At 40.1% G+C, this 27,882-nt stretch overlaps 1 protein-coding gene across 5 annotated transcripts in view; it reads right to left on the bottom strand.

The window, feature by feature from the left end:
- Positions 1 to 27,882, bottom strand: part of RERE (arginine-glutamic acid dipeptide repeats) — a 255,086-nt gene that overhangs the window by 143,024 nt on the left and 84,180 nt on the right. For all 5 annotated transcript variants that reach the window (XM_064470535.1, XM_064470534.1, XM_064470533.1 and 2 more), the window contains exon 3: positions 15,926 to 15,996. In XM_064470535.1, coding sequence (XP_064326605.1) covers positions 15,926 to 15,996 — 71 coding nt within the window. The remainder of the gene's footprint in view (positions 1 to 15,925; positions 15,997 to 27,882) is intronic.

A 27,882-nucleotide genomic window follows, 5' to 3' on the forward strand; every position in this document is an offset into this window, starting at 1 on the left:
TATTTTATGCCGTAACTACAACTCCTATTTTGCTATTTTAAAAAGGATGCTTTACAAATAAAAGGGAAACGGTTTGTTGTTTTATACAGCATTCCTTACATGAGATATATTAACAGCACATACAGGTGGATGGAATACGAATTGTTTTACAGAACACAGCTTGTATATTTTCCAAAAGGAAAAAGAGTTCAAATAAAGTTTGCTTAGCAAAAGTTAGTTTGTTTCAGTAATTTCACATTGCTTTTCACCTTAAAATGTGCCAAGGAACAAGACACTAAAATGAATAAGATTTAAGAAAAAAAAAAACCCACACAACAACCACAAAACCCCACAGAAGTTCTGCTTAGAAAGCAGAGCAGATACTTATGCACTATTAATTTAATTAAAGAGTTATTTTCCTTTTAAATACCCTCTAATGGCCCAAAATGAACTCAGGCTGATTTAAAAATCAATCACTTTAATCAAATTACAAGTTCAAATTCTCCGTGGATTAGTGTTCAGTGACTACAGAGTCAAAAATGCACATCCATCACATCCCTACCTTTTACTTGCTCCGAGTCCCAAGCAGGGAAAAGAACCAGTTATCTCATTTGCACAAAGCCCGTGAATCTCAGGCTCACGCCAACAGGCAGCTAAGCCAGCCCCCAAGCCCCATTTCTGCTCTCCAAACAGGCCCTAGGTAGCACACAGACCTCGTGCCTGCCTTCTGTGTAGAAAAAAAACAATCTGCAAATGATCTGAAACTCTATTAGACAGTCACAAGGTGGAGCTGACCTGAGCGTTTTCCGAAGCGGCTCTGTCGCTCTATGTATCAAAAGGGGAGATGTGCTGCCCGTCCTGCCGCTCAGACACAGAACGCATCCCAGGTACTCAATCTATACTACTTTCCCTTCCACGTGCCAGCATTTTTGTACCTCTCGCCAGCGGCCTGCTTGAACAGATACCTTTCCTAGTATTTTTTAATCTCTACACAATCAACACCTTTTGACACATTGCAGTGCACCAACCTCAGATTTACCAAAGACAGACAAGATAATCACTTGCCTTCAAGAACTTACCTGCTCAACAATCAACAATCACACAGTGGTCCATGAAAACAACACATCAGCACTGATAATCAGGAAAACTGATGTTTCAGAACACACACCAGTTGCCCAATCACATTATCAAGTTCTTCACCAGCGAAGAGGAACAACGGCTGATCTTCACGGAGAGAGACAATTGTTACCTGCTTGCGCAGCAGCACAACAGGAAGGCAAGAAATACTTGCAAGGGAAGCTATCCGTAACTGAAGATGAACACGCATGTGGGCCAATAACCTTAAGATTTCAGGACTTGGGGACATGTTAAGGGGAAACTAGGGAAAGGGGAAGAGACCAACCAACTCAACACAGGGCAGAGAAGGAGGAATGAAGATTTCTCACTCACTACACTCACATCTCTACACAGATTCAGAGGAAGACACTTCTCTACCAAGACTGTCAACATTGCAGACACTTGTCACCTCCCACCTTCGACCAAGCACTGTTATTCTAGAGCACTTACGACAGAAACTTTAGTTAGGCCGTCTCAGTGATGTTTTCCGTAGCTACGCTACAACTCAACTGCATTTTCTCCAACGTAGCTGGGAAAATCAAATATGTCTATTTTATATATTATACATTACTCTTTTCTGCCCGTATTTTATTTTTAAGCATCCGGATAGGACATACAAGCTTAGCAAGATGCTTGTGCATCTAAGCTGCCCTCAACCATACCTACAGCACGGCTATTATGACACTTTCACAGCTATGGTAACGCTGAAACACAACTCCCCACTGAAGTCATGGCTAGCAGAGATACCAGTTTGGGTAGCTGGTGGCGGGATGTTTATCATGCCCTACACCTCCGCATGCTACGCGGAGCATTTTATTTTCACAAGAGCTTTATCACTGCCTTGAAGAGCAATACAAAACACACCGGTGAGGCTGCCCTTTCCCAGCAAAGGGCAAGCAAGCAAATGTTGAGGGATGGGACACACACTAAAATTTAGTGACCACAGTGACATTTCACATTCCTTAAGGAAAATCATTTTGAAAATGGGAAAACAAATTTCTTTAATGAATTACCTTCACCAGCTTGCTAAGCATAACAATGTATCTTTGGAGACTTAGCACAGACACAAGAAATCTGACAGTGCTCAAGTACGCCCAAATGACCAGAGAGAAAATTTCAACTTCAATAATCCTAAAGGTCAGAAGCATTATTAAACATGACAGATGCCCTCACTATTCAACACTAGAGGACATGGCTAAATTTATTCTAACTCCATTTGCTCTTGCTACATGTAAAGCAGCTAATGTACCATTCAATGCTTCCCCCCCAAGCTAGAAATAACAATCTTTTTTCTCTGTATTTTCAATTCAACAAGTACTGATTTAGTTAGCAGCCAATTATCTCAACCCCAGGTGTAGCTGGTTTGCATTGGCTAAGTAGGAAGAAACAAGACAGAAAATTAAGAGAAAAAAGAGGCAAAGTGTGCTGGTGACCTGCACGACCATGGCATAGGGCCTAAAAACATGGGCAAGTCAAATATACAGAGGGATGTTAGTAAGTTCTGTGGTTCCTGTATCTACAATCAAGCCACTGCTATTAAACATGTTCTCATGTACAAATTAGCAGCCACACATGTCCCTCTTGATAACACAGTATGGGAAAAGCAATCACGATTATATTCCACAACCTGTTCTGCTCAATATCTGTTTTCATCCTTGGCTCACAGTCAGATGGGAGGGGCGGGTGCGTTGTTAATGGCATTTGTATCAATTGTGCTTCCTGGTTTCCTTTTTATAAAATTAGAATAACACAACAGCAATTTTGCAAAATGAGCACGGGATTTCACATTCAGTCCTATTTTTATCGTGCTGCAATTCTTAGAATTCCCTTTTCTGTTTTATACAGAAGTTGGCTCTCAGAATAAAACAGCTTTACCATGAATGGGAGCAATCTTCTGATTTAAAACAAGCTGACAAGCATCATCAGCTCATATTAAGGCACCGCCCGCCATGTTATCTCTTTGGGAGCGCGTACGTAACGTGGTGCGCACATAGAAGCATCTCGCCACCGGCAGCAGTGCAGGATGTTCAAACAGCTCTGCTGCTACAGGAGGGGCTTCAGCAGCCACTCGCTGGAGCCAGTGAAAGAGCTCGAGGCCTTTCTTGGGGGTGAATCCTCAACAGCTTCCCGATAGGAGACCTTCATTTCCCATGTGGCAAGAAGCCAGCAATAAAAAATGCGATTGCTGGCCTTGTGGGTGCCCAGTGGTGCAAAAACAAACAGGGCAATCGCATGAAAAAAGAAAAACCACCCAAAACCCTGGGGATTACTCCGCGGTGTTTTGTTTTGGGTTTTTTGGGGGGAGGACGCACGTCATTGTAAGGTCTGGATTTCAGTTGTAAAGATCTAGGCCATATGGAGAGGAACGGAGGAAGAGCTGGAGTTGAGCCCTAACACACATACATATAGCCTTAACTTCCAGCTGTTTAATCCTTATTCTTAACAATGCTACCATCTGTTTTAAACCCCCAAATATGAATGTTCTCTCTCTTTCCAAAAGACAATGATGCAATTGTGACATAACATTGTAGCTCTGTATAAATTAATTTAGTTGCATTGGTGCATTACACTATTAAAGCTACTCAGAAAAACAGAACAAAACAAAGAAATCCCACAAAAATACTAAACACTCTTTACTTAACAAAATAATGCCACTGATGAAATTAAAGATCCCTGCCAGCATCAACCAAGCCTAAATACGATGTCTTCAGGCAGCCCTGTGCACTTGGGGAGTGCAAGATATGCTGGTTTAACTACATAGGTTCGGCTCCTGCCTGCAGAAGACATACAATTAGAAGAACGTTGCTCTATTTTTCAGCCAAGTTCAGTGGAACTCCAATACCCATAAATCCACAGAGCAGCCTCATTACTCTTTCTTCAATTCTGAACTCTCATCTGAAAGACATTTCAAATACCTTGCTAATTTAACACCCCGAAAGCAAGCAAACCAACTCCACACTTGAACGGTCTGTTACCACAGCAAGAGTATTTTTTACATGTATGTGACAAGACCAAACCCTACTGTGTACCACAGCTTAATCTGTGTGAAAATGCAAAGTGTCATCTGGGAAAAAGTAAACAAAAGAAAACAAACATGGAAAAGTGCTGTAAAGAGGAAGGGAATTATCAAAATGGGTTTGTATGCATCTGGAACGATTTTAATACAAAATGCCCAGCAAATCTCCCTGCACTGCTGACAAATCACCAGCTGAGGTAAATCCCAGATAATGAAACATTGTAAGAAAGGCTCTATTTAATAATTTAGCCCCTGTCAAGGAGTTAGTACTGATTCTTGTTTTCAGCACAGGGAGAGAATGTTATCTTCAGCCTTACGGCTCAATGACAGCATCAGTGAATTTAATCACTCTGCAGCTCCTGCCATGCAATCCTTAAACTGTCACCTCTGATTCTTCATCATTCCTTGCTACTTCGTTCAAAGCCCCCTATACCCACATTTTCATACTAATCTTCCACCCCACACATGCCCCACTGTAATCACAGCAGCATTTCAATCTGCTTCACATTAGACATAAAAGCCAATCTCATTTCAGACTAAATTTTTTATTTTAAATAATTCAGCGCTCCTTCAAATGCCTCATTCGTCTCTCTTATTAGCAAGCCTCCTCCATACCTTAACAGCAAACTCAGCTGTGCTGAAGGCAGGATTGAGCAACCATGGGACAGCAGTTCTAGCAAAGGTTTTGAGTAGAAAGAAAATCTTTCAGCCTTTTCTTGGCTGTAGAAGGGGAGACAAATCTGGAAAAGCAAGAATCTATATTAATCAGCATTTTTTCCACACCAAAAAGGAAAGGTCATGCTGCCTCATAACTGGCCAGGAAAAATTAGCCACAAATTAATTCAGCTGCAGTTCGGGAACAGCACATCAATTCATCTACAAACAGAATGAGGCTTTTAAATACATAAATGCTTGCGGCTACAGAAACCTCACCCAGACGTTTGCATTCAAAAACACTAGTTCCTGTAAAAGTGTAGAGAATAACAGATGTAATTTTAACATGTTTGCTAAAATGCAAGGCCGTACGCAGGAAGAATGCAAAGGAGAGGAAGCAACACTGCATGATTTAGAAAAATACATTTATTTTAATTTTTCCCCTTTATTTCAGGTGAGAGGCAACACTTGCCATTTTATAATCCCTTGGATCACAGTAAAACGATCCCACGGGCCCGTACAGACAAGGTCATCATACACAGATTTTCTATTACAGGGCACTAGCGGCATTTCGCAACCGTCTTTTTATGCACTTCTGCCTTTCCATCCAGACTATAAATTGTTACAAGGCCCTGGGGCAATCCAGCTGTATACTCCATTCAAATCAGGCTTCAAGGAGAAAGCACCACAGTCAAGATGCTTCAATCAAGTAAACACACAGGCACAAAGGGCAACTGCGTCACAATTAATAACGTTTTCTTTTGTGTGGCAAATACACCATTTTTCTGTTTTAAAGCTTCTCTGGCTCTCAGATTCAAAGTGTCACCCATCAGCATTTGAAATGTGACATCAAATTAAGTCAAAATATGATAAATCAGAAGCGTGCTGCTGAAATCCATTTGCTGGTTGGGTTCTGTGTCTCGCTGGAAAAAAAAGGAAAACCTTAAAAAGGAAATTGGGACTTATTTATCAAACACTGGAAATTCATACCAAGAAAGGTTTAAGTGACAGGATTAGAGGAGAGCTTTGCAAGAAGTATTATATTTGTATAAATTGGCTTGTATCATGGTCAGAGATATCCTGTTATTACCAGCAGCTGCGTGTTTCTTTTCGCTGTCAGTTATCGCCCTTTGGTTTTGTTGTTGTTCTTGTTTACTTAACTTCTCACTTCGTCTCTACTTGTCATCACAGAGAAAAAGCATAGCTTTTTGGATGACAGTCCCACTTTCTCGTTCACTTCGGATGTGTCTTTTTTCCCTTTCAGCTTAGAAGTGAAGCTGGAATTGCCTTGGTTTCAGTAAATTAATCAGACCTTTACATTCAATACACTCCTAAGTGTAATGTTCTGTGACTAGCTGCATTTTCAAATCAGTGTGTTCTTTCTTGGGATGGAAGCTAAAAATCAGGTACGGTCTGCATTGTGCTTTGGGGTTTTTTCTCCCAAAACACTAATATTCAATAATCTTGTTTTACTACTGATCTCTGCATACAGATAAACATATTTCCAATAGCCATGGTTCTTTACTACTTCTGCTATTCAAATTGAGACAAGGAATCAAAGATGGACACGCGTGGTTATAGATGCATTAAATAATTTACATATTCTTATTTATGAAATGCAATTGCTACTGTTGCATCATATATTGAAGCCAACAGCTGGTTATTTAAGGTGAGGAGAAGTTTTATTGGTATAAAACAATCTCATAAACAACACTGCAGGCTTTTATTTTGCTCACAGCCCACTACAGCAGCTGCTCCTGTCTCCTGAGGAAGCAGCTGGCACCACCAGACAGACCAAGAGCTTGGTGCAAAGCGTCCACGTCTGTGCTCCTCTGCACAGAGATAGAAGTGTTTGCTTAAGTTCTGTTGGACTTAAAAAGAATACCACTGCTGGATTTCTCACGCTCATCATGCCCCAGAGCTCTCCCTAAGGCTGGTTCAGGCAATGTAACTGGGGGTGTGTGTCTGTGTTATAGAATGGTTCCCTAACCCGCGTCATGGGCAAGTTCACGTTACCGTTAACACGCCTACACCGAGGACAGTGCTTGGCTGCTAACAAGGACTGTCCGCCACACTAGGTATCCAGCAGAAAGCCACGGGCAGCAGGGTGATCCTTGGCTTTATAACAGCATAGGTTTCCATACCAAATAAACTACGTCCTGGAGACTTCCTAAACACCCTGTCATGCCTCTCTGGTAGGCCCGCCTAACAAATGGCAAATTATTTAAGGTACTCCCACCTACACATCCCTAGGTATCGGCCCTGCAGCCTGCCTAGGTAGTTCACACTACTTACAAGCCATTAGCTAGCACTGTATACGCCGCCTGCAGGACCGAGAGCGGCTTCCTTCCAGTTCAGCAGGGTTCTACGCAAGAGAGCATCAAAAGCCATCTCAGTGACCAGCGTGCATGCGTATTAACTGAATTTCTCCACATTAATTGGATTTTCTCATACAAGTCAGTCATCTAAGTTTTAATCATGTACTTTCATCATCTGGAAGTAATCACAATCAACATTTTAATTAAGATAAAGAGAATGGACTAATTTTTGGACTTGTTAGCCGTTAACAAAGAGATAAAGAGAAACCTCACTGTTTATAACGCACTCATTGTAATGCAAAGAATCTGTCAAGGTTTAAACTACAATAGAAAATCATTAAATACTACTATTTAATAAAAAAAACTATAGCTACAAAGCTACATCCTCAGTCCGAGGAGAATCCACATGTGTTTCTTCAGATGGCCTGACCCAAAACCAAAGTCAGTGAGAACTTCCATTTCCGAAACAAAACCTTCTTCAATTAAAAGAAATAACTTGGTTTTTGGGGAGAATGAAGCAGCAAAAAGTACTGGTGTGTGGAAGAGAAACATGACTGGCTGAGCAGATCCTCAGCTATTTCCTCAAGAAATTCCAGATACTATTCTTCTGCCAGAAACTCAGAACAAGGAGATGAAAGTGATTTTGGCCAGGTTTGATTTATTCTTAGCAGAGCTTAGACTTCAATTCAGAGACCACAATAACAGGATAAGTAACTGAAGTCAGGTTCAATTCTGAAGGACTACATGAAATGAGTAAAGATAATATCAATGCTGGAAAATTAGCATTTGGGGGGAATGAAGCAACATTTGATTCCCAGCTCTTTATTTCAGAACTATTAAGTTTCAGAACTGTAGGTCGGCAGACAATGCACCCCACCTCACTTCTGCTTCATTGCCAACTAAAATACCAACCAGCCGTCATTGTCCTGCTGCGTTTGCATTGATCCTTGGATTTGTAACACCACAGAATATTTTTAAGAAATACTTTGTGACTTCTGCAGACTTTTAAGATTCGACTCACACCAAATTGAAGCGAACAAAAAGTATGCTTCCATAACTTTGTGATGACTAGGAACTTTGTATTCATGACAGCAGTAGGCTGCTGTTGAAACAACTGCACTGCTAGAAATGCAGTGGTACTATTGCCCAGTTCAGTCTGCTGCTTTTAACTTCGGTGCAGGAGACATCTCTTGATGGAAACAACCTTAACGACTTCTCATATTAAGAAAAGCTGATCAGAAAAATTTATGCGGGAAAGAAATTTCTCACACACACACACACTTAAGCATTAACTGCTTCCATTTTATTGGCTTGCCCATGTAATTTAAACCCGAAGCTGTAAGACTGCTCTAAAACAAAAGGTGAACAGTAAACGAACCCTGAATTAAATGCTAGTGGATGCCAGTTTTACTACTCTACAAAACACCACTGTCTTCCTCCTTATAATTGTTGAACAGTCAAGTTATGTCAATGAAGTATCAAAGCCACATTTCTATGCCCTTTTACAAGCTTTATCCGCGTGTTCCAGCTTTCCAATTATATTTCGCTATTTCTTATTTTTAAAATTGTATTTTAAACTAACTGACATTGTAAGATTGATAACATGGGCTTAAAATAAAATCATAAACAAGTGTTTCCTAAGGAACAAAACAAAGTTAGAAGAGTTGCTCTGAAGCTAATCATAACCTTGCATAATCCATAATCCAGATTTACGAAAGACCACTTAAACCCAACCACTTGTTCAGCTGCCCTGATGTGCTCCTGCTTCAAAGGAGGTAGAGCATATACTACCCAGTGAGGTCTGATATTTATTGCCACCAATGAAAGAGAAGGAACTTATAACCACTAAAAACATGTAAAGCAATGAACCAAACATATTTAAGTATTGCTTCACCAGAGTTTGTTCCTAATCAAAGTCCTTAAGGATAATCTGGTCTTGAATCCTGAAAGAGGATAGCATTAATCCAGAGCAAAATGAATTAGCACTAATGGAGGTCAAAAAATATTCTGGGCCACAAACAGCACAAAATAACCTAATCAGTAGGAAAAAATAAAAATCTACTAACTTGTTTGGTTTGGGGGTTTTAAGTACAGACAACTATCTCATTTTTCTGACAGGCTAAGGCAATTACAGTTCTAAAATGTATTAAGTTCAATAATTCAAAGCTAGTGAAGTGAAGCGAAAGAAAAGGCATTTATGGCATATTACACCCTTTTGCATGACCTGCCACCCCATCATTTTCTTTAAGGAGAAGAAAAAGAAGCTGTATTTGTAACAATCAACATTCACAAATATCTTAAATATTGCCATATTTGAGGGCAAAATAAAGCAGCATACTTCCAAAGAACTTGATCCTCAATGTTCTGCAAAATGCCCAACAAAACTCAAACCTTCAGAAGTAACTAAAATAGTATGAGAGCTGCTGAAACTTTATTCTGGGTTTTTACATGTGATACGTCTCTTCACAACAGAAGTGCTGCCTGGAGAGAATCCCAGAATGCCAGGTGGGCAGGGACCTCAGGGATCATCTAGTCCAACCCTTCCAGGAAGAGCCCAGCCTAGACAAGATGGCCCAGCACCCTGTCCAGCCGGCTCTTGAAGGTGTCCAATGTGGCTGAGCCAACCCCTTCCCTGGGGAGATTATTCCAATGGTGACTGTCCTCACTGTGAAAAATTTTCTTCTGGTGTCCAATCGGAATCTCCCCAAGAGCAATCACTGGAAGCATGAGAATGGGCACCGCGATCCAGCTCCGACAAAAGGGCATCTGGTTCTTCCAGAGGGGAGAAACATGGGCACAACAGAACCACCCTGCGCGCTGCAGTACAGCACAGCACTCCATTACAAAGAAAATTCATGTTCACTTTAAGCACCACACATCTTTTTTGCTTTGGAGAACGTGTCTGCTCTAGTGCCAGGTAATTTTTATTTAAGTAACTTGGCTCTGTAAGCATCGGGGGGGAATAACCTTTTCTGAGCAAGATAAGATTCACAAGAAACTTTCCATGCCTATCTTTCAATTATTTTCCACCTGTTCCTGCTGTTCCCATTCAACAAAAATGGGTTAACTAACCAGGTTACTATCCATTGATGCAGAAATTAAGATTTCTAGTAAAACAAATATAACGTTAAACTCAGGTTTATAAATTAAAATGCACACATTCTTAGCATTTGAGAGTTCTGTCATCAGTGGAAAACCCCATACTAAATGTATACCTGAATATTTCCAGGGAGAAACTGAAATGGCATTGCAATTACTGCTATCTTAATAAAAGCTAAAATAACAAAAAAAATAGTCTATTATTGAAGACAACTGGTATAGTAAAAAAGTTAACATGACGACACTATTTGGAAATCTAATATTTTTTTTTTTTATCCAGCAGCTCTATTATTCCACAATATTCGATCTGTGCATCTCGAATTCAATAGATCTCTGCACAGAGGACGCTTTGCCAACTAGGTCTGGTTCAGATCAGGCTACAGTGAGTTCGGCAGCATTTTTTTGCCTTTCAAGAACTATCCGCAAGATTACCTTTATGCTAAATTCTGTTGACTGCCTGAAGACCGATGGACTTTCTAGAGAACACCTTACACACACAGTTGAGATGGTTTTTCAAAGGACTACCAATTGCCAGTAAAAAGATCACTGTGCCTCTTTATCAAAGTATCTGATAGATACTGGTAATCAGTTCTAGACACTTGTCACACAGAATGAATGGAAAGAAAAAAACTGTCAAAATTCATGCCGTAAATAAAACTGACTACAAATTTAGCAAACCCCAGTTAGTGGCCACTATAGAAGTTGCAGCAAAATTCTTGATTATGCGAAGGCAAAACAGAATAGAAGGTAAAAGCTGAAAATTACGACCTATTAAAAACCAGGAACATTTTCAAGTGGTATAAGGAAGCATCTGATTAAACAGATTAATTGAACCAACACTGCGCTTCCGATTTGTTAAAAAACAGAAGAAAGAAAAACATGTGCATGTTCTCCCCATTTCCCCCTTCCCTCACCCATCCTGAAATCCTACCAACTTTTGAACCCAAAAGGCTCCTACAACAGGCAGCCGGTTTTGAACCCAGCACTCAGATCTCAGCGTGCAGCCAGCAGCTGAAATGTATACATGAGTTTTCACACACTCCCAGCTTCCGCATACCATCCTTCTGCTTTTTTAAGCAATGTTGAGACAGATGAAAATAACAGAAGAGATCCAAGACACTGTGCCTTAAAAATACTCACTGTTGTCTCACTCCTGAATCCCAACCCTTTGCCTGAGTCCTAAACAAGCACTGGATTTCCTTGGGTTCTAAAAACAATACTACACCAGAAAGGTTTTTCATCTATTCAGAAGGTGGTTTTCATATCCACTGTTACTCTGTGGCAAGGCAAAGTGAAAGCAAGTGTATTTGTACTTGCTGTGGCATCTTCCACTGAAAAAAACCAGACACACACGAAGGCTTCCTTAAAGACACACAACAGTTTTCTCCCCTGCGGTACCTTTCACATCACACATCATTCTGAACAAAAAAGTCAGTTTGACTAGTTCCTTAAAAATTAGCCATTAAGATGACTCTCAGCTATTCAGTAGTTCTAAAACCAGGACATGACGCTGTACCAAAACCTCAGGGAACTTAAGCTGCCACAAGCTACTGAAGTATCTTCCAGTCATATTTACCATACCAGCACCAATAAAAAAAACCCTCCCGCTACTTGTACAAACTCAAGTTTAAAGATAAGAAACTTTTTTATGGCTTTTAAAGCCATAAAGAGCTCTTAAAGAAGGAACAATTATTCCTGATTGCTTTCTCACTAAGAATTTCTACACATATATCATTGGTGAGAAAAAGTGAAGCTGCTTGGCTCCCCAACAAATGGAAGTTACCAACTGTATTTATCACGGACAGTTATGGGAGAAGGGAAGGCTGATAATCATTCATGTTTAAGACTAACAGATAGCTTGTTTCATCACCTCAAAGCTTTGCTGATGTCCTTGTGTACTGAAATATGGTTTTAAAAAACAAATGAAGAAAAACACTCAACCAACACCCAAAAAGCCCCAAACAAAAACCCACACACCACCACAACGAAAACACACCTACCAGAACTTCGGACATCAGGCATAGGGGCCAGGGAGGGATATCATTAGATTAACACAGTTCCCTCTAAGTATCTAGAGAATTAGGGATACTGAAAACTATAAACTTTGACCAGGAATTGAGCATGCATTTTCCTTCCCAAAGCCTGAAGCGCATTATACAAGTAGATGCTAAACAGCAGGCTTGAACTACAGATGGTTTTCCAAACTCATGAACAGCACTAGAGTAGAAAAGGACAAGCAATAAAAGAACAGGTGAAGTCCCTTCTGTCATCATCTTTACTCCTCAGCAGTGTTCTGTGAGGCTCCCACAGGTTTCAAATCTGCTTTTTCAAAGCAGTTTCTCAGCTGCAGGAATAGTCAGTGCATTTCTTAAAAGCATGCCAAGAAGTTCGCACAGCAGCACAGTACTCCTGTCGTACCTTTGGTGCTGGTGTTATTTAGCTCTCCCCAAGAACATAGACTATCAACTCATTATCAGAAGTGACTTTGAAAGACGATAATGTAGCAGTGAAACCTGTGTTATGGAAGTAACAAAGCAATGGCAGACCAGAAATGACACAAGAATTACTTCAAGTGCCACTTCTTGTTGACAGCGTCCCTAAGACACAACAAGTCATAGTTATTCTTATTTTCCTTCTCAATTCCACAAAATTATTTTCATGAATCCCAGAAAGCTTCAAGGAATCCAGTGCCACAGAAACAGTAGAGTCAAAAGAGGATAAATGTTACCTGTGATGGTTTCTAACATAGTTAAGCTGGATTGATCAAATCACTTTACTTCTTCCCACAGGGCCAGCCTTAACACCCCATTTGATTTTTTGACTCAAGAGACAGACCTAGAAAGCTCGCCGTGCTCGTCCAGCTGCCCTCAACGCTTGGGAACCAAATATGCTGCTCTTCCTCCCAGCCTCAGCTTATCTTAATACCAGAACTAACACAGCTCACTAAGGGGATGACCCATCCCCACGCACCGCAGCTCTGCTTCATGTGGAGCAACATGCAGCAACAAAATGCAGGATGGCAACACAGACAGATTACAAAGAAATTAGCAGTAAGTAAAGCTTCATCACGAGGATTTTATGGCCATTGGTGAAGCACAATTGTTCTTCAGGAAAGGAAAAGAACGGTTCCTCTAGTATAATTTTTAGTAGAACTGAATCATCTTAATATCAATAGGAACTTGTGATGGAAGTGTAAGCTAATACAAAGCATACCATTCTACCTGCCATAATTGCTGGAACTGCGAAGTGCATGCATAGGAAAACAATTACTGGTTTCTCTAAGTCACAAGATCTAGACACTAGAATACAGAGCTGCTCTGAAATTATTTGTAACATCTGCCTCCGGAGCAGAACGACTTCATCAAATTCTAAGTAATCTCACCCCATTTTCCACACTGGCATTTGTGAAAGCGAAGCAGGCAAAGCAGTTCTAACCACTGATGCTGCTTCTAATAAAACTTGAGTAACAGGAAAGGGAGTAAGCCTGTTCATAGGGAATACACCACTCCATGCTTCAGTATTTGCTTCTGCCTTCTTTGCCTCTTGCCATCTCTCTGTCAAATGAGGGAAGCTCCAACACTGAACTAGAAGAAACTGCCAGACTTCATAGAACCAGTTTCTAGTTCTGCAATAAACAAAGTTGTATCTAATTATGATTTGTGATCTTACTGGAAAAAGCAAATTAAACTTCAGTTTACTTCAAGAATAACGCTGAATTGCACGCTAGGTTCATCCCCAGGATGACCCTCAGTACCATTTACCCTGCAAGATAGCACACGTGTCAATCAAAGCATTTGCTTTTTTATTTTTAACCCCATCCTTTCCTTTTTTTTTTTTTAATGCAAGCTTACATTCCTTGTTTTTATCAGTAAAAAACCCACCACCAGCAACTCCTGTGCCTGAACTGCACCTAGAAAAACAGGAAGTATCTGGTAAGACTCATACACTCAGCCAAAAACTTTTACTTTATGACAACTAGTATGATAATGTACTTATAATTAGTAGGTGACATTTCAAAGCTGTTAATTTTAACTTCCCTGCTTCACTTAACACATTTAGCTGAAGGCAAAACAGGACTGTTTTCTTGTTGGTATCTTGCACCAGAAGAGAAATCAAGTGTCCTTTCCACTGTACATCTTTCCTTTCCCCGAGCAGTAAAATCAACAGTGACAAATACACTGAAGATTCATTTTTGATAGCATATTCAGCATCAAGGGGTTTTTTTGTTTTGTCATTTTTACAAGTTCCTTTTATGCATGATGTCAGTAAGAAAAAGATCTAACAGAGAAACTAAAGAACTCTGAGGAGTCAGAAGTAAGCATAAAACAACGATACTATTTTCATATTTAAAATATATGCAAAATTGCCAGCAACCCTGATGTCATACCCTTTGCCTGCTGAAAACCTAAGAAACCACTCCAAAAAAGGGAAGGTACTAAACCATACTGCAATACATTTCCCACATAGTTTTGCAAACAGCTCTAATGTGTTGTACAAGACCAAAGCCCACAACAGAAGCTTCAGCTTTTGTTGTTGATATCCTGAGCAATTAATGCAACTCAGCAGGAACTTATTGCCCAGAACGGCAACTATCACATTGTAATTCCAGTCAGACACAAAAGCACCTGCTAATGTGCCAGAGAAGTACGACTGTGGCTTAACCCATTGCTAGAACCTGTCAACTACAAACCCAACTCCTTTAAAAAAAAAAGGGAGGGGGAGCACGTGCTCACAAGTGCCAAGCACTACCATGGACATCAATATTGAAGAAAATCTACACGTTCTCCTCCAACGTGGTCTCACAAAATAAACTTGTACGGAACAAAATGGAAGACTTGGGTACGAAAGCTCGGAAAAGGAAGATATATTCTGATAGCAACAGACAGTGGGTGATCTACACCTGCAGACGATGCATTGGTAGGGACAGCTCACTGCACGTTCAGAACTTCCATAAACCAACAACAGCAAGGCGATCAGCAATACCAGCTACCTTTCCAAATACGCTGCGTAGGCTATGCAAAGCTCTGCTACATCCAAAGCAAGCGTAGGTGCCCTTGCTGTCAAACAGGCAGCAGCTCCCTGCTCTGCACTGTGTAAGCAGCAAGTGGGTTTCTGTGCCGCTACAGCATACTGGGAAGGAACATGTTTAACCTTTTAAGCGTACAAATTCAGATGAAAAGGGGCAAAGCACAACTCCAACTTATTTGTTCTTGCACAGGTCCCTGACTTTTCATTTTTAAAGAATAAAGCGCTAAAACATTCTTAAATATTATTTTATATTCTTCCAAATCAAACTTGTCATATTGGTCTAGTCTCTCTCTGCATCCTCAACTGTCAGGCCGCCGAGATAAACAGGCTACCACCAGTCAGCCCACCTGCTTCCATTTACCCAGCTGCACTATATAAAGCTAGAGGTAAAGGCACAGCCAAATTTAACTTCCCAGGAAAAACTTAACTTGTTGAGCCACAGTTTCCCCAAAACACTCAGCTCAAGGTTAATATTCCTGTGAGTTACAAAACCTTAAAAACAACATAGACCACAATTTAAACCCTATAGCCCAGTGAACTAAGTCTATCCCAAGGACAGATCACTGTCCTAACAGCGAAACAGCTGCTATTTCAGAATCTGAGGATGTCCTCAGAAGGAGCAAGGAGCTACAGGAAGAGATACACACTAAGAAATATTGCCAACTCACTGGAGAATGGGGCAGGGAAAAGGAGGATATGTGAAAATTTTCCTTACCAGTTTGAAGTCTTGAATGCTGCAGATGAAATACGGGGTATTCGGCCGGCGACTTTCAATATATACGCAATCTTTAAAAAAAACAAGATTTTAAGATAATGGAAATTAACTTCTGTACCTCCAAGAAAGAGCATAAAAACAGGAAAAAAATAAAAAACAGCTTAAGCTTAGAAAGAGCCACCATTTCATTTCCATAACATGTAATTTATTCCGAGTATGATCTAAAAATAGAAACTAGATGCTTTATGATGTTAAATAAGGTAATTAACTGCATTAAAAAATAAGTTTTATTTGAATAGAATTTTTTCTAGAAAAACAAAATAAGTCATAAGACCGTTCTGAAATTAATTAATTAAAAAAATCACCAGACCACCTATGAACCAGATCAAAATAAGACAGGAAACTAGCCTGATCTTTTGTGGTTAGCTTGCTATTAAGAACCTAGCATAACATATTTTCTCTTCTAATTGTGAAGAAAACCAAGGCAACCATAGATGAAATGCAGCAAACTAAATTAGATTTACCTCAGGGAAGAACTGGGCTTTCTCAAATTACATTTGACATGACAGAAACAGAGTAATTATTTTTGTTTGCTTTTGACAACTGGACTCCACAAGGTTGCTGTAAAATAAGGTCTGTTGTATTAAAAACAGTCCTGGCAATAACCACAAGAGCAGTGCCTCAGAATAAAATTACAGCAAGGATGGGAAAGAAGTGCCTGATTAACGATAATGACCTTAGAAATCAGAAAATTCACACACAGCTTGCTGGAAGGCAAAGATGCTATTCCCAAAACCAAACAAATATTTAAAGGACAGTCATTGTGTTCTCCTTTTATGTTCAGACAGGTAACTGCTACTCAAAGCCAGAAGACACAAAGAACACCAGCTGTTCTATGAATGATTCTCCATGAACCTTTGAAATTTTTCTGTAGAAATATAAAGTCTACAAGTTTAATACATGTTTCAGAACACAACTAATACCCTGCTTCATGCCTTGTAAAATCGAGACGTTGTTCAAGACTAACATTTTACACTTCTTATGCCCCACAAAGAGCATGCCTAAGGACGCACCGTCATTGTTTGTCGCAATAAAACGTCTTCCTTCTGAAAGAAAAAAGAATCCCTTCATTAATCATTTGAAACCCAACCTGTACTCAGGAATTCTCTCACCACTGAGAGTTAACTCAAAGATTAATTTAAAAGAAACAAACTTAGCAGCTGTTTAGCAGGACTACCTTAGGACTATCAAAAGCAAAGGAAGAGTCTTAGTAGCTACATCAACCAAGCTGGAAAAAGGCCAGGCATTTCAAATCTATAGCACTTCAATGATATGTGCCAGAATTACATGGCTGCGCATCTGGTTTTAAATGTGGCAGTGGTACAATATCCTGTTCTAATGACAGACAGAGGTGTACAGCATCCATCTTCATTAATTTCAGATAACCGATGTTCTGCCAGGATCAAAGCAACTTTGCTGGCAAGCCAGGCTTTAAATGCACTTCACACCTTTCCCCAAATTCTGCTCCGCTTGTTGCAATCATGCGGGTCTGGACTTGCTGCTTTTGGCTACAAGCACAGCCATACCCAGCAACAGTAGATTATACCAGTATTCCAGAAAAACACCGATATCTTCATTTTACAGGCAAGAAATTGTAACCTGAAGCAGTCAGGCAACAGGCTGAAATTCCAGAGAGTTGTTTTGTGTGTGATTTGGGTTTTGTTGGTTTTTTGTTTGGGGTTGTTTTTTGGTCCAATACTTCATACCATAAAAACCCTTCCTACATTGGGACATCTCACAGCCACAGATTTGGTGTCCTGCTTACACCAGAAGACAATCCTCTCCATCTCAGTGGTGAGTCCAAGAGGGGAAAAAAGTTGGAAATAGTTCTAGCTTTTCTAACAGTCATTTAAAATCGAAGTGTGAAATTATTTTTTCTTTATCTTCCTTTTCTGTATATTCCCTTATAATCTAAATTATGTTTTCAGGTCATCTCTACAAATTTGCAAATAGGTCTTTCTTTTGTCCCATGTCAGCAGTATGTCAAGGCGATGTAGTCAAGGTTTCTAAAAACAACCAGTCCCAGAAGAATTACACCTGAAAGCTAGTACACTCTGTTTCAGATGCAAAACTGTTCACCTCCAGTATCCTCATTATAGAGGCTACCCAACAAACTGACACTTTTTTAAATAAGTGCAAAACCATGATGGCAGAGCAGTACCTCTTTTCCTCAGTAGGCTATAAAATGTCTACACACCGGTCTCAAATTAAGCTTGCTGATCAGTATCACTATAATGCCACATTCGATGGAAGGAATTCAAAGGCAAAAGTATTTCTCGGTTATACTGACCCCTGATTTCAATCTAGACTGGAAGAGATGCTGGTCTTCAGGTGGTTACAAATCAGGTTGAGGCCAGAGCACGTAAATATTACACTCAGACAGGTCACCTTGACTTCTGCAGACAAGAGTCTTCTGAAGAAACTCGTCAAATGACAAGCAGAGTCTACATCCCCAGAGAACACGAAGGCTAGTGAACAGCTAAAAGTAATCACTTCAACTGTCACCAACACCTTGCTGTGAGAACTCAAGTACCAGGGGCTTTGAAAACAGAGCTGGGAGAAGGTTACTTAGACCCTCCTCTTCAGAATAAAATCCATTCAGCACAAATACTACCTAGTTGTGAATAGATTAGGCAAATCCTTGCATTAAAAAACTAAATCCACAGAGCACAAGTTCACAGATCACCTGCTCCAGAGCATCTCACAACCACGTGCGGAAGAGTATGAACTGAGGGTTATGTGACAGGAACAGCGCGCAACGGGTGGCCTGGATCTTCGACTAACAGAGACCATCTGCACCCTCTCCAAAGCATGTGCCTTGTAACCCCTGCAAGGGGTCGCTTCCTGCTGGTTTATCACAGAACCATAGTAACCACCTGAAGCAAAGCCTGTAAATCCAAGAGTCACGTTTCTACTGGCAACACTATCTGTAAAACACTCTTTACCACATCGTTCTCCATCCATCGCAAATGGCACTTTTAATCACTTTGCAACAGCACCTGATGAAGCCAAGTGAGCTTGACAAACATTTATTTTAAGCTGAAAATCTATTGCTTATTTTACAGTAAGAGTCAAAAACATGATATGAATCTGGGTTAATCTCAAATCGTAATTATATCAGCACCAGTGAAGCTCCCCTCCAAGTGTACAGAAGGAATGTAACTGTAGCAGTGTGCGCATTCCCACTAGACGACGTACAAACGTACAACTCCCAGCTTGAGCACGCACATTCCAAACCAAGCCATTCTGGCTTTTTCCCTCTATTAAATAAAAGTTAACGTTGTTTAACTTACACAAAAACCTGAGAGAATTTCTGTTACTGCAGTAGGTTTTGATCATTCATTACAAAAGCATCCACAAAAATAGCCCTGAAATTAATTCATGACTTCTCAGGCCACAAGTTCCAAAAGCCTTTTTTCACATAAGCAGCAGCACTCCTGGCCATCCCTCACTTGCTGTCAGTTAGAGCTCCATGTGAGCCCTGGCCTCTTTTGAGAACTCCTGCGTAGCTCTTTTTAGCATAAAAATGGCAACAAAAGTAAGAATTCCACTTCGACACAGCTGGCATCTCTTTACCAGGTGTCCACCTGATGTAAACTTAACCCCAACTAAATCGGGAGACAATAATGAAAGAAGAAGGATAATGGAATCCACTGAAGAGCGGGACATTGAACACTAGAGAGGCAGGTGTTTAGAGACATTTTTGTACTATAAGCATTAAATAAAGTTTTAGAGCAAAGAAATCTAAATTTTAAAGCAAAGTGAGAGGAAATGGTGAGAAGGAGTTAGCTGATACACTGGATTTATAACGAATCCTTACACCACTCCAGCATTAGAGCAGAGGATGCGTGGTCAGACATACAATCTTTCAAACACACTAGTGCTAACCAAGTACTTACTAAATATAGTAATTTGTCTTAACGATGATGGCATCACAGGAAAACTGCTAAATAGCAAAGCTACATAGTTATCTACATAAGTGGTATCAGTTTGAAGTTTTCTGCTGAATATTTTCATTATCTATAGTGTGATGAACCAAACATCTCGCACCAGGAGTCTCAAGGGAAGTAGAAGTTTCACGTATGTAAAAATGCACTAAAATATTGGGTTTTTTCTTTTTTAGGAAGAAAATAACAATGAACAGTTTTATTTAACAACCTCCAGTATCTCTGTAGGAACAAGAAGAATTACACCCATTTATTTCAAGTACAACTTGCCTTTTCCAAACAACCAATTTCAGATTATCCGTTTCCTAGCTCCGAGAGTAGCAGCTGTTGCAACAGCATGCATATGTACATTTTAAAAGCTTGAAGCATCATACATGTAATCAACCATCAACACCAGAACAACAGTAACTTATTTGACCTGTAACTCACACTTCTATAGCACTTCCATCCAAAATCCTGAAAATCCCACAGAAGCCCTTAAGGCGGTCTCTCTCGGGAGGTAAGCATCTGAGTTTACCAAATGCACCAAATGCATCCTCTTCGCCTTCTTGCACTGATACAGTATGATTGAATCCCATCTATTCAGAAGCTACAGTAATTTAGCCATATCGAAGTATTCCTGCACTATTTGTTATCCCAGACTTCCTTGGTTAATCATTCAATTTAGACAGCTCTCTACTCACTCAAACCAGGTGCTCAGTATCCCAGGTGAATCATCCATTTACATGATGTTCCACCACTCATTTGCAGGAAGTTTTTCAGGATTCATTGGGGAAGGTGTATAAAAAGCTACAAGATTTCAGATACAGAAAACATCACAACTTTCAAGATTTTTTTCTTAATATCTCAGTTTTGCAAGCCTCATTTTCAGAATGTTATCAGACAGCACACGGAATAAACAACTAAGCGTCCCTCAAATGGCTGACACGAAAGTAAGAGTCCAGCATCTACCATGGGTAGAGCAAACATTGACTCACAAGTATATGGCATTTAAGGAAGGCAGTGCTGGCTGCCTGCCAAGATTTAAAACAAAGATGACATCCAGTTAAGATGTCTCCAAAGCAATAGAAGCCATACAGATAAGAAAACAAGTTAATCCAGGAGCAAAGCAATGTCATGAAGGGTAGAAACTGGAAAAATGCCAAAGGGAGACCATTTATGGATGCATTCACATTAGCCACTCAAAACTCACCATAAAGAGCAATTACTTTCATTTACCAGAAACGCAAAATACAAATATATATTTTGAAGAACAGCTTTGATGTGGACCCAAGAAAGGAAAACTGTGTATCATTTTTCTAATGCAACAAACCTGCATAGGTAAGACTTACGCCCATGAAAAATACAGAACAGCCCCCCTCCTTACCTTAGCACGCTGGGATGGGCTATTGCACCCTTCTTTTCCACTGATCACATACTTCTGAAGCGTTTTTAGCTCTATGTGGCTGCAGAGAGCTGCTGCATAGACTTCGACAACTTCAGTCAGTTCTCATCACTACTGCTCAGCCTGCTTTGCATCCAAGCATCTACTGCCACTTTGTGACAACCACAAGAGATGACCATTTGTCATGAAGAGCTAAAATACTTAGAATCACAAAATAAAGATGCTCCTCACACAGACAACTTTACTTGCTTCTGGATTCTTTTACTAATCTGCAGGTTTATATAAATTGAGTGACATGTACTCTCTTCATGCCAAATGGAAGTCTGAAGCCTGAGGCTGTTTGTCAGCCTAAAAGACAATGGACCTATCGGCACACTCCCTTCAGAGACACCTGAAAGAAATTCTGGTCAGTTATTTCAACATCTATTATTCCAGAAAGGAGCTCAAAATACAGGTGTGTTTCAGACATCTCCTGAAATATTAATATTCATTTCTACTAACCTTAACATTCCATCCTTTGCACTCAAAAAGCCCAACAAAACCCAAACTGACTATAAATTCCCCAGTTGAAACATGTCATCAATTGAACGGCTCGGTGTCACGCCCACTGAAGTTGCTCTGTGGTGATATGCAACTCCTAGCCCCCTGATTTTCAAAGAAATGCTACCCAATACTCAAAATGTTACTCATCTCACTACATGGAGTTATGGACTGAGTGGCCCACGACTGCAGTTAAGCCATTCCACTTTATGCCTGCTCACCCAAGTTGCCTAAGTCACCAGTTTGCCCTCTCTGAGCGTACTGTGTCAGACGGTAGGTCCGGTTGCAGCTACTGACATTTGGCAGCTTGAGGGCAATACATATTTGCACAGAAACCCCGACAAGGTGAGTTCCCTACAAAACAAGGTACAATTCAGAAGGCCAACAAATACTCACAAACACCACTACGCTGGCTCCACATCCAGCGCTTGCTCTTCACTGTTCTATCATAGTCTTTCTCTAAACCCCAGCTGACTAAAATCTGGTCTCACAAGAGACCTTAGCTGAAGCATACACAAGCTAATCCCACTACGCATACTGCATCACCATTATTCTCCCACTTACCTTCTCCCTGACCCCTTTAACTTACAAGCTAGTGATAACCTTGCATTTTTAGTAGCCTGTATTCTGCCCACTTCCAAACACTTCAAGCCTCCTTCCCTTCCCAGACATTTTTTCTTTTCTAGTCCTTATCACAGTTGCATCAACAACTACATTCTGTGTTGGCTGCTCTGTCATCTGCAAAGACCCCTTGAAAACTAAAATTAAGGATGGGTTTTCTTAGGCAAGGCTCGTGATCCCATTTATAGACAGAATCATACCACTAATAGGAAATGGAAGGAGATGCCTGGTTACCTGCACGGACTCAGTGAAAAATAATCAGCAGAACAAAGAAATTACCGTACTCTATAGGATGGAATATAGCAAGTAAAAACTGTTGCTCTGAACGTCTTTACGCACTTAAAGTGTAAGTTGATTTCTTTTACTGAAGGATAGTCATCCTCACATCATCCTGCATTTATTGGTAAGCAAGAGCAAGCATGAAGCAAGCAACCACACAGGAAACAGGCGTGCTATAAATTCACGCTCTGGCTTTCCCCACATCAAGATAACATCCATGTGTCAGCTTCCAAGGGCCACCTCAGACAAGTTAACCATCTGATCTGTTACACCACAGAGTTACTGGTGACAAACCAGCAAACTCTGCAGCAGGGGGAAAAAAGGAGAAAAAAAAGAACAGAAAAAAGAAAAAGTGCTTCCCATAACCTTTGCCGCTACAATAGCAAAATAGAGTAAAGAAATCTTAAAAGTTCGCTGCACAGCTAGTGGGATTTGCTGCCTGTCTTCAACCATGAGTGCATTTGCTTACTTTCCTATTTCGTGTAAAACGTCCCACTGGAGATGAAGTATTTCTACAACACATGGTACAGAGTCATTATGCCGTTGGGCTTGTGATATTCACCAGATGTGCCCCAGTTCTGAAGGGTTACATTAATATTCCTACACTAAAAGCTGCTTTTAAAATTAGAGCTTCAATACACAGACTTAAAGATCTTTGGGAAAAAAAAAATCCAACCACCTAACTTTTCTGAACACAGGAACTGTTATCAGTTTAAAGGCGGCAGTTCATGTAGTAACCATCTCCACAACTAAAACCTTTCACGTTTTACCTAATGAGTCAACACTTGCATCATCCAAGGAACAAAGCCTCAGGCTCCCTGCGTAGCACCACACTTCCACAGGAGAGATATTCCTTGAAAGCCCTTGTCAAGGAATTGCCTACAACCCCCCTGCCATCATACTTCAAGTCAGAAGCTCAGACTTCACAGCGCAGCCGTAAGCAACTGGAGTTCCAATACACACACATTTCCCAGTATCTTACTGGATTACATATTCTTTCTTTCTTTTTCCTTTCCTTCAGACAGTCTACGTTAGAGGTTCTGAAAAATTATATGCCAGATTTGGAAAAAAACCCACTCCTCATAACAGTTTAGGTACAACTTACAGGAGCTCATCAGACACCAAGTTTGACTAGTTCATACATAAACTCTAACGTTGTCACAACCAGCCAGGTAAATCGTCAGGCTTGTGCAAACAGCGCTAACACATGCTCTATATTCAACCATTCAGTGAGCTAAACACCCTACTTCAGGCACGCTTATCCCTGCAGCATACACGTACGCTCCTGTTTCACATCCACCACTTCTAACTTAATACAGAGACAGCACTTATCCCAACGCTCTCATTAAGTCTCCAGATGCAGTTACACCACGGTGGAAATTCATATGATGGATCTGAGAAACTGTAGAAGAAACAGCACCCAGGCAAGCCTTGTGAAACAGATTTGTTACATCAGAACCATCCTGGATTTAAAAATAAAAAGAAAAAAAATATTTTAAAAATCCAACTGTTTATCAAGGTAGACCCCAATTCCTTGGTAGACAGAAAATTGTATATATTTATATATGACTCTGTAAAGTCTATATGTATAGAAGGACTTGGGAGGGAGACACCTCTTTATGTGCACGGATGTGTATATATATGTATCTATCCTGAATACAAGCTATGCGATCAGCAAGTAAAGGATATCTACATCCCAGAATTAAAAGATATTTACATTGCTCCATTCTGGTGTCTAAAATTAAAAGGCAGAGCTGTCGTAGCGCACTCTGCCAACCCCTGAAGAAGCCCGATCAGTCAATCCTGAACTGTTCTCCAGAAATGCCTCTGCCCCAGCCAAAACCAGCGAGAACACCAAGCAGCAGTGCTCTTCATGTCAGTGCCTCAGGTACTTCCAGTTAAATGCCACAATCCTTCACCACCACCACCGCCCACAACAGTGAAATACTATCAGGAGCGCAATATTAGCAGTTACAGATCATTAATAACCAACTGGTACCTTTCAATGGATCAGGAAAATACCTGCAACCTTCAATGAATTCTAAATGTTGAAATCTGAATCTGCCTGGATTCCAAATACTGGAAAATTACCAAACCCTCAAAAACAAAGGTCAATAATAGAAACAGACCTCGAGCTACGGCACTACTTTTGGCATGATGGTTCAGTAACGCACATAGAAACACAGGGAGGAATGCATTGGGAATGACAAACACATGGTTTTAGCTAGAAAAATATTACCACTGACAGGTAGGGAGCTATACAGTTGCCTCTCTTCCCCCCATATGGCTGACAACAAACAAATTGCTAGTCTGATCTTTTAGTGTCACTTCCTGCTGAGCAGATTTCAAGCTACACTGCTGGCTCCTTGTCAGAAAACAACGAGCTAGAGCCCTGTTCTGCAATAAATGGTTCAACCAATTTACTGTGTTCATTTGAAACTCGCAGGAGTACTCCCGATGCCTGGACTATAGTTCTTATTTGGCAAATGATTTTATTATAAACTGGTATCATAGCGAATCCATTTTCTTTAAGGGGTTTTGCTGCTGTTTAATGGACTGTCAGTATAATTTAGATTTCATCTATTTAAACTCATTCAAGCCTGGCTCCTGATTGTACAATAAATGGAACATATTTCTATTCAACAAAATTAATGGCAGCTAATTGTAGTCTGCAGTTCCCAATTTTATAAAAGCAACTGCTCTGCAGTTCAGGCACCCAGCTACATCATTTCCCACACCAATTATTTTCCTGCACTTTCCATGCATGTCCACAACACTATACAGTTCTTACAAGATGCACCCAGGCATATTTTGTTAACAATTTTGATACAAACCAAACATTTTCTTACAGAAAGTAGCGTTACCAAAAAGCACCACACTGAAAGCAAAGACATGGTAGATGCTCAGCCATTAACTCATGCTAGAGCATCCTCCGTGTCTTAAAACTGTTTTTCTTTTTCAGTTGAATACATGAAATGGGAGAAGGGGTGGGAACAAGAGTACAGACCACTAAATGAAATTAATTAAATAACCAGTTAGCCTAAGAGCTCCTTCTTTAGCAAGGGATAAGCTTGTTTGCACACATGCCATTTAAAACAGTCTTTTCTGATCTTTTAAGATGGCAGCGAACTTCTGCTAGAGGTGCAACATTCACTCCAAATGCTTCTCACTGATACTTCACAAGTGCCTGCATATCCACCTGTCTCTCAAACCTGAACTGGACATGTTTCAATAGCTCTTCATCGACACTCATTTCTGAAGTGCTGTGGACGACAAGAGATGAGCAGCACCACAAACGTACCACATCGCTACATGAGCTCACTTTTTTAGATATCCTTACCTTTCTTTTCTGTTAAAAAATCCTTAACATGCAAATTACAACACACTTGAACAATAGCTATAGGTAGTTTCTCTGATACCTTAAACACAAGCTTTAATACCCCATTTAGAAACCAACAGAAGTTGTTGTCAGTCTACCTGAAATCAACTGAACAATTGCCACAATGCCTTCAAACACAGCACAGAATTGGCCAATACACACAAACTTGAAGATAAAAGGGATCGAGATTCTGTATCACTCGAGATACAGCATCTTTCTTATGCACCTTCTGCTCGCTTGCGGTCCCCAAGCTTTGCTGAAGAGTCAATGGTGGCATTAAAAGAAATCAGCAGTATACAGTTGGCCCATGAAGCTGTTTGTAATGTGAAAACTGGCATCTTTACATGGCTTTGAGTTGAAGAAGTTCTTCTATTGGGCCATGCACAATTATAACTCTGTGCTCTCATAGGCCACACAAGCACACCAAGAGGACTTGGAAGAGAAAACTCTTCTATTCCCAAGCCCACGACAAACACCAAATGGTTGCTTAACTTCCCTCCCTTAGCTACCCTTTTGATAATTAAATTGCAACACACTAGGATACCTCATCAAAATATGGATGGGCTTTATTTGTGTAGCCCTCAACTAGAAAAAAGTGACAGCCGTTACTATTTCCCTAGTAACTGGCCCATCACATCATCTTCCAGATTCAACAAATAGAGTAACTCATTTTATAAATTGTCGCTGCTGCCCTAAACAGAAACACGTGTTCAGATGGGGAAAACTAAATGTGTCACTTGGGTGAGGATGATTTTCACAGAATACGCTATTTCTAATACTGCAGCCTGCTGCCTCAAAGCCTGCTGTGATACAGACGCTCCCTTCAAGCAAGCTTATGTGGCGTTCTCCCTATTGTCTGCTAACCTGATACTCACCTGCCTGCAAATACCTAGCGGCACTAAAAAATATCCCTATTTAAAAAAAAATCAATACTATTTTCAGAAACAAAAAAAATACTTTCCTATTGTTTAAATTTGTAAATAGCTCTGACATATCTTTTATACAGCACAAACCAGTGCAGCAGCTGTAAAGCTGATCTTGCAGCAGAAGTGTATTTACTTTGTTTCAACACTGGTGTTTTACCTTTTTCTCTTCATTTTAAAGCATAATGATCACACTAGTATGTTAGTCAGCTGCTTAAATAAAATATAGCATTTTTTCTTCCTGAAATGGGTTTCTTCACTGTGAAGAGAGGAATACGATCACCACAGTAGAGATACAAACATAAATTTCCAACCAAAGATAAATAAAATATGTCTACATTTAGGACTATTTCTTTCCTAAACAAAAATCACAAATGAAAGTCTTAAATCTATACCAGTTTTCATATTCATCTAGCCTCTCCTTTTACAGTGGGGTTTCTGATCCTTTCTTTGCTTTCAACATCTTTACTCCTTTTGGTAAAAGCACCTATAACACATTTGGACTTCGAAGAAGAGAAGACTAGATAGATCCATTCTTCCTGCCAATGCTGAAACAAAGCAAAAATATTTCAATTTGTAGCTCAATTTACTCGAGATGCTTCTTTAGAGGAACACATGCTCTGCTACGGGATACTGTTTATATAAAACTATCTCTTCAGAACAAAAGGAAAACCAAATAGGTTGTCCAAAATTTATGATATTACAGAACAAAAGTAATTCAATCATCAGTTAGAAGATACCCAGTTACAGAGATAATACCTTACCAGTGTGGCCCATCAAGCAGTAACATAAAAAAAAAATATGGAGATAACTTCTAAAGGAGA

The sequence above is a fragment of the Phalacrocorax carbo genome, chromosome 20 (assembly GCF_963921805.1).
Source record: "Phalacrocorax carbo chromosome 20, bPhaCar2.1, whole genome shotgun sequence".
NCBI classification, from domain to species: Eukaryota; Metazoa; Chordata; class Aves; order Suliformes; family Phalacrocoracidae; genus Phalacrocorax; species Phalacrocorax carbo.